Consider the following 14627-nt stretch of genomic DNA (forward strand, 5'->3'; position numbering starts at 1 on the left):
TGTTTTTTACCGGCATTCCAGCACGCCAAATACCCTGTTACTAAAAGACCCCCTTCACAGATGAAGACAGGAAGGAGTAGCGAGGGACAGGCAATTTTGGCAAGATGGTCTTACTGCCTAACATTTATTATCAGAGCCAACCCTGGGTCTAGTTGAAAGAATCCGCTACAATGTCTGTGCACCACAGGGCAGTGTTTAAGTTACATAAATATTAATACGAACATATAAATTCCACTAAAACGCCAGGAAGCAGGCTGAATTGTATCACTTTTATGCATTTTAATGCGTAAAACAGACCAACATCAAAAACTTAACGCAGCTAGCAGGAGCCTCTGTATCTTTCTGAGGTTCTTAAGAGACACGCCAGGACATTTAACAAGGATACCAGACAGGATGTACAATTAATAAAAAGTGGTATTTACAGAAGCAATTTCTGGTCGTTTTACAAGAATATACCCTTACACCAGGACCAAAACATTTTCTTCCAGAAGTTTTTTGTGTGTTTGGTTTTTGTTTTTACTTTCTTTAAAGTCCCAAGTCTAATTTCAGTTTAAGGATGGGTCTGATTTACATTCTCTTTGAATTTTAATAAAAGTCAAAGCATTATTTGGATTGTGTAAAATTTCGACAAACACCGCAAATAGTCAAAATGTTCAAAATGCAAATTTGCCCTTAACTTTTCATTCTAGACAAATGCCACATTCTTGAGCTCTGCCCCAATTTACTGCCTTTCATTTCTGTCGATTTTCATAATTTAAAAATCAGAGCTCTTACATACTTCTGAATTCTGGTTATGTCCTCAAAATAAAACTATATTTCGGATGTTAGAAGACAAATGTAAAAATCTCTAAAAGCAAGTAAAAATACCTTCCCAGACCAAGGCAAAAGCTTAGGTAAATAGACAGGACAAAAGATATTCAGTTATAGGAAAGGTAACTTAGCTCCCTAGAATAAGTTGTGGGATGTTACTCCCCAAATGTCAATTATAGTCTTTTAAGAGAAAAAAATGGAATAGCAAAACAGTGTATCTAATAGAGTAAATACTAACAGATGGCAATATTAATGATGATCTGTCTGTCCTTGCTACGCGATGCGTGGTGTAGCAGGGTAATCTGTCTGAGGTCAGGCTACAGTCAGATCGATCCAGTTTTCATCCTGATTCTACCGCTTACTAGTTGTGCCAACTTGGTCAAGTCCCTACCTTCTCTTTGCCTGCTGCCCCGTCTGGGAAGTGGAGGCTTTAATACCTATTGTTTCCCAAGTTCTAAAGCAGAGCTGATGGTTCACATCAGACCAGGGATGACCATGTGGGAGACAGAGGAAACTCTGCTTCCTTAACAATTTTGGCCAAAGTTTCTCCCTTCCTACGCTTTAGGAAGTAGTTTTCCTTTCTCGGTTTGTACATGAATAAGCAGAGAAAAATCCATCCCAAATTTTTCATAACGCATTCTACAAAACACTATTCCAAAGACATGAACCAAGAAAAATTTAAGATAATTTTAGTAAATACATGAAAAATATCCCCATCCCACTACCCAGATTCACAGTACATGCTGATGTAATAAAGGCTCAGAAAGCGGGTGCCTGGGTGGCTCAATCGGTTAAGCATCTGCCTGCGGCTCAGGTCATGATCCCAGGGTCCTGGGGTTGAGCCCCACATTGAGCTCCCTGCTCAGCGGGGAGCCCGCTTCTCCCTCTCCCTCGGCCTCTGTCTCTACGCCCTCCGTGTGCTCTCTCTCTATATATATCTCAAATAAATAAATAAAATCTAAAAAAAAAAAAAAAATCAGGAGTGCCTGGGTGGCTCAGTCGGTTAAGCATCTGCCTTCAGCTCAGGCCATGATCCCAGGGTCCTGGGATCGAGTCTCCCTCTGCTCTTCCTGTTTGTGCTCCCACACTCTCTCTCTGTCAAAGAAATAAAATCTTAAAAAATAAATAAGGCTCAGGAAAGTCCTTAAAATAATTTCCTACTACCTAGTACCACCCTAAACTTGACCAGGAACACTCTAAAAATGCTGAATGGTCCCTAACAAATCAAGCCAAAACAAGCATCCCTGTCTGAGATAACGTCAAACCTCAACGACCTATTTACCACCAAATTGAAAACAGCAATATCCATACCCTATGAAAGAAAAAAAATGTCCACATTACGAGATTTTATTAGCTAGTATTAAGATACCAGTATCAATACAGAGAATGGAAGAGTACCCAATAAAGCCAGGAGAGCACTGGAAATTGTATGCATAGAATGCCATCTTCAACATCCTACCAGTCCGATGCGCAGGCTTGGTTGATCTGCACGTGTCTACTTTTTTTTTTTTAATAAACTTTTTTAAAAAGATTTTATTTATTCGACAGAGATAGAGACAGCCAGTGAGAGAGGGAACACAAGCAGGGGGAGTGGGAGAGGAAGAAGCAGGCTCCCAGCAGAGGAGCCTGATGTGGGGCTCGATCCCATAACGCCGGGATCACGCCCTGAGCCGAAGGCAGACGCTTAACCGCTGTGCCACCCAGGCGCCCCTGCATGCGTCTACTTCTATATGACGACACGCATCTCACAGTCTGAGAGCCCCCAGTAACCCCGGGATTAATGAAAGCCAGATATGGGGTAGAGGTCTCCAAAAAGGGATGAAGTGCATTTGAACTAAAAGGACCTGACAATTACAAAATACTAAAGAAGATGGACGTTCCAAACCAAAAAGAATCTTCCATTGTACTTGTTTGCAGATGCTTGACCAAAAAAAAAAAAAAAATTCCTGCTAATGCTAAAGTATTACCATTGAATACAAAGGATTTTGCAGCATTACAGAAACAAATAAAATCTAAGCTAGAGAAAATAGAAGCCTAGTTCTTTACATCAGCGAAAAGATCTGCCCAAATCACATCCCTTCCCACAGGGAGAAGCAGGCAAGGTTCTCAGACGTGTCTGCATAGGGTTCAATTTCAAATTCACTCCAGGTCTGAGTAGCTCTTTCCAGTGATTCTTTTACGGAAGGGCACACAACTTCAAGAATCCTAGGAAGGATTACTCAGCCCCAGCGTATTACATAACTCATTTAATTGCTATCTGCAAATGCAGTTTTAACTGGTTTCATACTGGGTTTCCCTTCAAGTCCTTAGCAGTGGGTAGAACTGAAAACTGAGTTTCCCAAGTGGGGATGAAATGAACAGATCACAAAAACTGCTCTTCGCCAGTGATGTCTAAGACCGTCATGCCTAAAACGCCTCCCCACCCGGCCAGGCAGCTAGCGACCCCGGGATTAGTCACCAAGGCTGCTCAGGGCGACAGTGTTTTCAGGAAGAGATTAGGACGTGAGAACGTCCTCTGCACTGAAGCCCCAATTTAATACTCGATGGCTTTATTATTAATGAGAACAATTAATTTGATTCTGTCCCAAATACGATGAAAGTCAAACGCTGGGATGCCATCACTACACCATAGCGCCAGTCTGCTTTCAACACGTAATAAAGACCACGGGACGCAGAGAACGAGAACACGCGAATGACCGTGTAATGTGGACTTTTACACAAACGCTGTTTTTCTCATACCTGGAGTAGAATTTCCCTTGCTTGGCTCTCTGTTCATGCTGCAGCCTCATATTTTCTAGTTTCACCGGGCTTGGAATGAATCCGATTTCACAGCCTTCTTTCACCAATCGCCCTATCCACCAGTCATTGTTAAATTTCTAAACACAAAAGCAAATTTGTTTGCCATCAGTGCACAGAAGTTCACGCCTTCAGATTGTTTTTCTTCTACGCGAACGATTTTCGGTGGAGAGGCATATTATGGCAATTACAGTAAACTATGCCTCAACATCACAACTGGAGAAACTCGGAGGGCTTCATGGTCGAGCATGTATGAATCAAGTATTGTCAATGAGCCCAGCAATCCACTGGCGCTTGCCTCTTCCTCCTAGTTCCTGCTATTGCTTTGAGACTAACCTGAATTCCAACGCAGCTCCTGCAGGATCACCTCCCCTGGTTCAAAGACGAACAGCCCATCCTATCAAGAGACCATTAGAACTAGGGAGCATGACAGAGGCCTCTTCTATAATCAGATTACTTAAAAATATTAAGAGTGGGAGAGAAACACTGAAATCTACCTGAAATATCTTGTGTCAGAGCAAAATGTCCCTCTGTGCAAACAGGTTTCTAATTACCATGGTACGGTGTTCTCAGAGGGTTTTTCTCCACTTGTGTGGATGTTGACGATTTCTCTCTTGCAGACAGACTGTTTACTCTAAATCTATGATTTGGTTTTACTTCTCTCAATTGGATGGTATCTTTCCAGTCTGTTCTTGAACATTTCAAAGACTAGCTACTCTGTGTTTGTTTTTTTCCCTTCCATGGTAGAAAAGAGACCCCTCTTTAAGCAGCAGCCATCGGGAGGGGACCCTGGATTAACCGAACTCCCTGTTGTAAAGTCAGATTCCAGGCATGACATTGTTTGTGACCACTTTTTCCATCTTTCCTTCCCAGGCAGTATTTATATCTCTTTCTAAAAGTTAGTGAAACGGTAGGCTCTGAATTCTCTAGGCCTGGGCACCTGGGTGGCTCAGTCAGTTAAGGGTCTGCCTTCAGCCCAGGGTGTGATCCCAGGGTCCTGGGATCGAGCTCCACATCGGGCTCCCTGTTCAGTGGGAAGTCTGCTTCTCCCTCTGCCTCTGCCCTTCCTCCCTCCCCACTGCTGGTGCGTGCTCCCTCTCTCTCTCAAATAAATAAATAAAATCTTAAAAAAAAAATTCTCTAGGCGGTTTTATTTCTTACATATACAAAAACATTGGAGTCAGGGCTAAAACTGTGCCTCTCTACCTCTTTACTAAACAGATTTTTAGAGTACGGATTTTTTAATACATTTTTGTTATCTGAGTCTAGTCTAAGCTCTTCTAATTGGCTGTCATCACCTCCTTTAGTTATAGATTGTATCACAGGGAGTATGAAATTTACATATGTTCCTCATGACATATCACCCCTCAGATGCAAGTCGCTCCAATTCTCATTCCTGCAGCTCCAAGGAAACCTCATATTCACACCCTGAGAACATCATTCAGGGAGAATTTCTGCTCCTTTCATACCCTGTTCTGCACAGCAGGCATTTGATAAATGTTGACTCAAAATAAACCTTAATTAAGGGTGCGTTTTTCCAACGTACGGGTATGAGTCATTGCTAACTGGCAGGTGGAGACTTTGGCGTGGAGAAAAAGGGAGTGTCCTGCTCTCTGCTCCTTGCCTCCGTGGCTCCAATTCCCACCACGCTCCCTTCCACTGCCGACATTAACCACCCGAGAAGGGTCCAGGGCATCAGTGGTCTGCATTTGGGCATCGTCAGCAGAGAGGAGAGATTGTGAATTCTAGGCGTTATTATTACCCCTCCCCAGATGGCTAAACTTGCAACGTGAGGGGAAAACGACACACAGCCAAGGTTAAAAATTAAAAGAAAAAGTACAGGTGACGCATAAAAAAGGATCATCTACTCCAGTAATTCCCACTTTCTGGGTCACAGAGCCCAGGGGAGCCCTGAAGTTAGTGCAAGACTCCTGTGACTTCCTTCTTCTTTCAAAAGGTTATATTGATATCAGGAAAGGTTGAGCGGCATTGCATCCGCGCGTGGTATTCAAGTCCAGCTACACGCGACACTATGTCACGGCAGTAAGAGAGAGGAAGTGATGTCTCGAGGTGAAAAGTCATGCGGGCAGAAATTCAAATCCTTTTCCTTACTTCCTTAACATGCAGAAAATCTTTTGCTTCGAAGGAGATGGCCATGCCTGGCACTGGAACATCATCTTCGTGGGCTGCACTATAGCTGACATTTGTCCGAACAGCAAACGCAACGGGCTTTGTCTAAAGCGGGAAAAGAAAGGGAGAAGAAAGTTAAAAAGAAGCAACCGCGTTCCTCCTTTTTCTCCCTGTGATATCAACATACGCCGACTATCTGTTGTCGTTGTTGGTTTCTTCCACCTGGTTCTTTATCACAAAACAGATTATTGGTACTCACGGCACGGGGAGTCTCTGCCCTCTGCGATGCAACCCACCTGAACTAGGAAAAGGCCATTGTTCTCTTCGAAAGCACTACAAGTAATGAAGGTAAAGATGAAGTCTGGAAACATATGTTTACAACATAACAGCTTGTAGCAAATAGAAATCAGGAGACACACACAGAGCAATGAAATGCCCTTTCTTCTTCCTTCTCAGTGAAGAAGACTGAGTACCAGCCACTCCCACCCTAAAGAGCTACTTTAATAAATAATTAATGACCTAATTCTTGGAAGCACAGTGTGAAAAAAAAAAAACCAGAGAAGATATCTAATTCATGGCTGCAGGGAATTATGAAATCAATGACCTTTAATTCTTTTTTTTTTTTTAAGATTTATTTATTTAGAGAGAGAGAGAGTGCACAGTGGGGAGGGGCACAGGGAGAGGAGACAGTCTCAAGCAGACTCCTCACTGAGCACAGAGCCTGATGGCAAGGCTGGATCTCATCACCCTGAAATCATGACCTGAGCCGAAACCAAGAGTTGGATACCTAATTGGCTGAGCCACCCAGGCACCCATCAGTGACCTTTAATTCTATTCTTTTCCCTCTTGAGTTCGGTCAGCCGCTGAAGACAGTAACATGAATTAAGCCATCCTTCATTATTTGATGCTTTGCAAATTTATAGGTTAAGCATCTGTCCTCTGGGCAATTCCTATGTATCTACAAGGTGAAAAAACAGATAAGTGCAGAAATGGTGAAAAGAGGTATTGTCTTAACTGGCACTGCATTTCTTCACATTGTGGACACGTGGATTTTTTCTGAGAAGTTTCTCCCTACCGAAGGAGCTCTTCTTTGACCTGGCTTGTCAGGGAGGAAAACTGGGGATTGGGAATAAGAGACCATCTTTATTTCCAAATTTTCCACACTTGTTCTGTTCTATGGGATTGTTGTCTGGGTTGAGGACCAAGCTAAGAGCCACAAAGTCACTCAGATCCATCCACAATATGCAGACTAAGAAAGGCTACCACATTCTGGATAAGGGCACAGTAGACATAAAGTGGACGTAAGCATAGGAAAACCGATTCTTGGTATCCACTACGATCTTTAATGACATAAAAGATACTCTTCCTCAAATGGAAATAGGGACTTTAAAAAAAAAAGAAAGAAAAGTTGCCCATAATTCTACCACTGAAACACAATCTTTTTTAAAATTTTAGTTATTTTTTAAAATTTAAATTCAATTAATTAACATATAGTGTATTATTAGTTTCAGAGGTAGAGTTCAGCACTTCATCAGTCTTAATATGTTGTGTTAATTACATCACGTGCCCTCCTTAATGTCCATCACCCAGTTACCCCAACTCCCCCCCACTTCCCCTCCAGGAATCCTCAGTTTGTTTCCTATGATTCAGAGTCTTTTATGGTTTGTCTCTCTGATTTCGCCTTGTTTTATGTTTCCCTCCATTCCCCTATGATCCTCTGTTTCATCTCTTAAATTGCACGTGAGTGAGATCGTAAAATTTTCTTTCTCTGATTGACTTTTTTCGCTTAGCATAATGCCCTTTAGTTCCATCCACGTCGTTGCAAATGGCAAAGATTTCATTTTTGTTGATGGCTGAGTAGTATCTCTCCATTCATCTGTTAATGGCATCTGGGCTCTTTCCATAGTTGGGCTATTGTGGACATTGCTGCTATGAACATTGGAGTGCAGGTGCCCCTTCGGATCACTACGTTTGCATCTTTGGGGTGAATACCCAGTAGGTCAATTGCTGGGTCATACGGTAGTTCTATTTTCAGATTTTTGAGGAACCTCCATACTGTTTTCCAGAGTGGCTGCACCCGCTTGCATTCCCACCAACAGTGTAGGAGGGTTCCCCTTTCTCCACATCCTTGCCAACATCTGTTGTTTCCTGACTTGTTCATTTAGCCATTCTGACCAGTGTGAGGTGGTATCTCATTGTGGTTTTGATTTGTGTTTCCCTGATGCCGAGTGCTGTTGAGCATTTTTTTTTCATGTGTCTATTGGCCATTTGTTATGTCTTCTTTGGAGAAATGTCTATTCATGTCTTCTGACCATTTCTTGATTGTATTATTTGTTCTTTGGGTGTTGAGTTTGATAAGTTCTTTATAGATTTTGGATACTAGTCCTTTATCTGATAAGACATTTGCAAATATATCCATCCATTCTGTTAGTTGTCTTTTGGTTTTGTTGACTGTTTCCTTTGCTGTGCAAAAGCTTTTTATCTTGATGAAGTCCCAATAGTTCATTTTTGCCTTTGTTTCCCTTGCCTTTGGAGACGTGTCTAGCAAGAATTGCTGCAGCTAAAGTCAAAGAAGTTGCTGCCTGTGTCCTCCTCTAGGATTTTGATGGATTCCTGTCTCACATTTAGGTCTTTCATCCATTTTGAGCCTATTTCTGTGAAACACAATCCTTGAAAAGTGATGGTGCTTCCATTTTTTCTTGAAATTTCTTTAAATATAATAGATTTTACTCCCACAGCTACAATCATATTTCATTTTTATCCAATTTTTAAAGTAATATACTATGTCTTCATGTGATATGATGCTTTTTAAATCTACCACTTAAAAAATTATCCCAACCATTCACCTTTTTTGCTATGTAGGTTTATAATTATTTTTTCACTACGATAAATATTCTTCTTTGAAAAATCTTCATACAAAAAGTCTCTTTCTATTTAGAATTCTTTCCTTGGGACAGATTCCCAGAGGTAGCATGAGTAAGCCATGAGTTATCAAGACCTTCTTCAATTCTCTTCCAAACTACCATCCAACTGGGCTACACCATTTTAAACCGCAACCAGCAGTATAAGATGGAGCCCTTTAAAAGAAGACATAGTCTTCATCAGACTTGGTTATACTGCTAGAAATAGGATTTTCTTGAATCGATTTTTTCCATCATTCAGGAGAGTTTCTGATCACAAAAACGTAGGTCCAAGATTTTCTTTTTTTTTTAAATGTTAGCATGATTTCTCATTTCCCCCAAGGTCTTTTATTCCTTGGAGGATACAGAGTTTAAGCATTGCATATGTGTTTTCATCACTGGAAGACATAAATTTTAAATGTACAACTCCACAGAGGATCCTATGAAAAATCTCATGTCTTTTATGCATTAACTTTTCAAAGACTGGAGTCCCAGGAAGAGGAAACACCAAAAGACAGAAAAACTGAAGGTGTGGTGAAGGCTAGCATACAGTAACAGGGGCCACAGATCATCATTTTATGTTCTGACAGTCTAAGACATCAATACGGAATGTTCCTCCTTCCTCGGCTCATGTAACCAGTAATGCTAGTGTTAGAGATGGAGCTGTGTATGGGCGTCAGCTGTATATAACCTACAAGGAGGAAAGAACAGCAGAATCTTGTCCCTCGGTGTCTCTACTCCAAGAACTACATTTCTAGGAGAGGGGGGGAGGGGACTGGGCTAGGCCGGGGATGGGTACTAAGGAGGTCGCGTATTGCATGGAGCACTGGGTGTTATACGCAAATAATGAATCATGGAACATTGCATCAAAAACTAAGGATATACTGTATGGTGACTAACATAACATAATAAAAAATTATTATATAAAAAAAGAACTACATTTCTAAAATTAGAATGGACAACAGTGAAAGTGAAGAGGAGGAAAAAGGCTTTTATCAAAATAAGAGAAAAAAAAAAAACCCCAGAATGCAAACCAAAGGGGCCGAATGACGGTGTCACCTTTGGTTCCCTGAACTCACTTCAGCTCTAACTCAAGCAGCACGCCTACTACATGGAAGATATTTTCCACATCAATTCCGTGCGTAATGGGTTCAAGAACAGGGCATTTTAAATGCGCCTGGATTTGAATTCTGATTCTGCCACTGCCCAGGTGAGCAGCTGGGCATATTTCTTACCCTCACTGAGCAATGTTTCCTCATGGCTCAAATGAGAGGAATAACACCAATATGGCAGCGTGATTATGAGATTTCAGAAAATGCGTGTCACGAGTTATGGGAAGTCCTGCCATTTGCAACGACCTGCATGGACCCCAAAGGCATTATGCTAAGTGAAATGAGTTAGACAGACAAAGGCAAATCTTGTATGATCTCACTTATACGTGGAGTCTAACCACCACCACCACCCTACCTCCCTGCAAAAACCCAAACTCATAAAAACCGCATGCATAAGGCAGGCTAGTGTTCGGAATAGACACTGCTCAATAAAGTGGTATTTGCAGGGCGCGTGGGTGGCTCCATCAGTTAAGCATCTGACTCTTGGATTTGACTCCGGTCATGATCTCAGGGTCATGGGATTGAGCCCCATGTCAGGCTCTGGGCTCAGAAGGACTCTGCTTAAGATTCTTTCCCCCTCCCTCTCCCTCCCCCCCTGCTCGTCCCCCTATCCACCCACCCTCTCTCTCAAATACATAAAATAAAAGCTAAAAAAAAAGGGGGCACTGGCCATACACCATAATAAATGCCGTACCCAACTAAATGTCTGCCCATATTCACCCATCTTTTAAGGCGCTACATAAACGGCTTCCTCTGTGCTCTTCCACTGCGATGCTCCTTAGACCAAACTAGTTAAGACAGTTGAGGACCGGCCATATGCCGCGGTGCTAAATGACGATTACACTCAAGATTCTCCAGTGTGCGTTCCTTCGTACTGTCTCGGACGTGAGAAAATGGTACAGTTTCCCCGTATCTGTTTGCTTCCACTGTTCTAGCTCTTGAATTCTGATTTTCTTTGACAGTTCTCAGTCACAGAGGCTTTTATTTTTTTAACCAACTTGAAGTCCCAAGGGAACGTGGCTTAAGGAATCTTTGAATGTTTATCCCATGAAACCATTTTTTTTAAATCGAACATACCCAGCTTTCAGTGGACACCCGCATTTCTGGCCTGCTGGCTGTAGGGTCCTCCCAGGACTTCCTCCTTTCCTCATTTGGGCCTCTCGGCCTTGTTCCTGCTCACACACACGCTCTCAGCCCAGAAGGAAGCCTGCTGTGTTTTTATGGTTTTCCAGTGTCTCTTCTCTCATCAGGGCCTAGGGACGTGCTTCAGTGGCTCCCCTTCACACTCATGCGACCAGTGATAAGACTCTATGGCTACAACGGAATGTTGGGGTATTTATGTGTGGAGGTCAGCCGCTGTTTACTTTCTCTTTTTTATGCTCTCTTCCTAAGGTAAGACAAAGTCCTGAAAAGCAAGAGCGAACAGATGCCAGGAAGCCCTGGCCCTATGGAGGCCTCCTCGGAACACCAGGACAGAGGGAATGGTGGGGACACATGGAGCCAGAGCTGTCACACATGCTGGGCCCCCTCCCTGTCCTGGGCCTTGAGGGAAGCAAGGCTGGGCCAGGCCTCTCGGCCAAAAGTAATGGTGCGCTCTGAGGAGCGGGCTTTGCCCCCAGGTCGCAGGCTCCCCTTCAAGTTGTTCTTCACCCACTCTCTAACTCCAGGGCCTTATAAGATCTGCCTGAAAGACTTGGTCATGGCTGGAGGGGAAGGAGGGAAGCAAGGCAGGAAACACACATGTAAAGGTGGCCCACCGCCCTAGGTAGGGTCCTAGCAGGACTGGTGTGGAACTTAAATCCCAACTGAAACTGAGACTTGGAATCACCCTCCTCCTCAGAATCATTGGGATAATAAATTGGTTGGGAGACCACGTGATCCTTAATTCCACTTTCTTTCGACCTCAGTAATATCCTGAGAGCTTTCTTTCTCAGGCCAGTGCCATAGCTGGAGCTCAGCGTCGCTGTTTCCTTCTACCTGGATTCCTGGCTCACCTGTGTGGCTGTGGACGCCATACGAGGTGGGGGGCATACGGTCCTACCAGTCTCTGCTCCTCACTCCCGTGCCCACGTAACGGGACCTTCTGCTGGCATATGCTCCACAGTGTAAGGTGGTTGGTAGACCCCTCTCATTTTGTGGTCACCTTTTGGCACAAAGAATTAAAAGTCTGCTGCACGTCAGCTTGTGAACTAAGCTGTCTTCACTCAGTAAGCACTGATCTGTAGAAGAGGAGAGCATCTCATCATCCAGAGTGTTATGCAAAAGTGCTTTCCAAAGGCTGCGTCACCTCACCACGGTATCTCTCTCTGGGCTGTTTTCAGATATGTTTGAAAAGGGAGATGAATAAATAATACAGAGGTAAAGCAATTCTTTTCTTCTCTTCCACGTCCTTCCTCATCTTGTGCACGGCATGACTTACAATCGAATTATAAGAGCTACGACTCTGGGCTGAGCGGTGTGCTGCGTGTTATGCAGAGACTGGCGCGTTTCATTACATCTCAGCAACAACTGGTTTTCCCAGATGAGGGAAATGAGGCTCAAAAGAGTTCTCCTAGGCCACAAATAATGGAGGGGATATTCAAACCCAACGATCTCATTCTAAAGCCTGAGCTCTCTGCAGCCTTTCCTGCGGCCTTTCATCCACAGGGGCACGTGGATGGCCATTTTACAGCACTTGAATGTCTGTGTGATATTCTGAACACTTGAAAATTATATTTTACAAAACGCTCAAAAATTGGGACAGAAAGAGGTAAAAAAAAAAAAAAAAATCAGGCCCAAGTCTGCCTTATAGTGTCGTTTAGCCCATTTTTTTAAAAAACAGGTAACACTGAGCAATTTCATGTGTTAGAACTATGGGCATTCGGGGCACCTGGGTGGCTCAGTTGGTTGAGCGTCTGACTTCAGCTCAGGTCATGATCTCAGGGTCCTGGGATCGAGCCCCCCATGGGGTTCCCTGCTCGGCAGGGAGTCTGCGTCTCCCTGTCCCTCTGCCCCTCCCCTGCTTGTACTCCCTCCCTCTGTCTCTCAAATAGATAAAATCTTGAAAAAAACAAAACAGCACTATGGGCATTTATTGTAAAGGTCATGTATTTCTGCCTCTTGGCACTTGAACTGATTTGTGGTCTAATAAATCAGTAACAATGTCAAATCATGATTTTTGTTCATTTGTATACAACTTCTCTCTCTTCTCTTTTCCACAACATATAAAGCTCTATTTCATGCAAAGAGAACTGAGATATCAAAACATGTGGTTTTGTGGCTTCTAAAAGTGCCCCCAAGGAGGCTGCACGGGGAGAACTGAACAACCACAGCTACTATATTATAGTATAATATACTGTATATATGAGGAATATACTATAAAGAATGTATCCATTAAGGAATTTATAATATATATACTGTCTCTGAAAAGGGTAAGAAAAAGTCATGCCAAGTTCCTTATGAGAAAATGTTTCCTGGACCAACTTTCAGGATTTTCACTGGCCTGGCTGTCATTCTGGGAGCACTCTAACTTTGTTTTGTAAGTTTATCACTTTTGGAAAGATTCCTTTTCTAGGTCCCTTTCCCGTGGCAGCTGCTGTATCACCAAGGATTCTTTGGCTTCGATGGTGGAAGCCTGGGGAGTTTTTGTCAGTTGGTCTCAGGGTGGAATCTTCTGAGGGACGACTACACGGAGCTATGAGTACAGCTGAATGCTGAAGACCCAAACCCCCTGGTTTCACCACCACCTGCCCCAGGCCCAATCCAGCCCCAGGACAGTCCGGCCTGTTGTCCCAGAAGGATGGCCCAGCAACATCTCAGCCCTCCCAAATGTTCCGCCTCCTTTTCCTCCTCCTCCTCTGACTCACGCCCTCCCTCGAGCCTCCCTTCAGGTCGTTCATCATGCCGCCATATGCTCTACTGTGCTGAGAGATGGATGCCGGAAGCTGGTTATGCGCGGGCATGGACGGAACCCCAACTAGCAGGTGCAGGGGGGTGTTCTCACAGCTCTGGGGCCACGGGACCTGCTTTCTCACATAACCAAAGGAAGGTGTGTTAGTGCCCCAGAGGCTGGGGCCAGTGAGAGCCCACAGGTTCTTGTTAGAGATACATTTGAGGTTTACAGCAGGAGCAAATTTTTACATTTTCACAACCTTCTGGAATCACTAGACCTAAGGCTATCAGGACACAATGACTGTAGTAGGAGATAATGAACTTTAAAAATCTTTAAAAAAAATGAAAATCTTCAACTTTATTTGATTCCCTATACATACAGGCAAAAGATTCTACAGCATGTTGTTAAAAATCTTGCCTTGAGTCTTACCAATCATCGAACTTTAAAAAATATTTCCTTAATTTATTATAAACTACCAAGGAGAGTCTAGGAATTTTTTTTTTTTAAGATTTTATTTACCTATTTGAGAGAGGGAGAGAGCATGTGGGTGTGCACTAGTTGGGGGAGGGGCAGAGGGAGAAGCAGATTCCCCACTGAGCAGGGAGCTGGAAGCAGGGCTGGATCCCAGGACCCTGAGATCATGACCTGAGCGGAAGGCAGATACTTAACTGACTGAGCCACCCAGGCGCCCGTGGGAATTCTTTAGTAGCCAAATATATCAAGCCACAGTGATAAAAAGAATGTAACTAATTATGTATTCTGACCATTGAACATTGACTGAATAAGCAAATCATCAGATTTGTCACAAGACAAAATTTACATATGCAGTTAATGGATTTGAGAAATTTCAAGGTTTTTCTCTAGAACTGATTCCCTTAATGAATATTTATAAGAACATGTTTATTACCTTGAGTCCCTGCCCCCACATAGCTTAATTTGTATTCCGGTTAGAGGGGATATCCAATAACAAAGTAGAAAAAAAAAGTTATATGAATAGAGAGTAACCAT

At 43.1% G+C, this 14627-nt stretch overlaps 1 protein-coding gene across 5 annotated transcripts in view; it reads right to left on the reverse strand.

Moving 5' to 3' along the window:
- CACNB2 (calcium voltage-gated channel auxiliary subunit beta 2) overlaps window positions 1-14627 on the reverse strand; it is a 367594-nt gene that overhangs the window by 36929 nt on the left and 316038 nt on the right. For all 5 annotated transcript variants that reach the window (XM_057304584.1, XM_057304580.1, XM_057304581.1 and 2 more), the window contains 2 exons: window positions 5719-5841; window positions 3550-3686 (listed from right to left, as the gene is read on the reverse strand). In XM_057304584.1, coding sequence (XP_057160567.1) covers window positions 3550-3686; window positions 5719-5841 — 260 coding nt within the window. The remainder of the gene's footprint in view (window positions 1-3549; window positions 3687-5718; window positions 5842-14627) is intronic.

The sequence above is a fragment of the Ursus arctos genome, unplaced genomic scaffold (assembly GCF_023065955.2).
Source record: "Ursus arctos isolate Adak ecotype North America unplaced genomic scaffold, UrsArc2.0 scaffold_30, whole genome shotgun sequence".
In the NCBI taxonomy this organism is placed as follows: Eukaryota; Metazoa; Chordata; class Mammalia; order Carnivora; family Ursidae; genus Ursus; species Ursus arctos.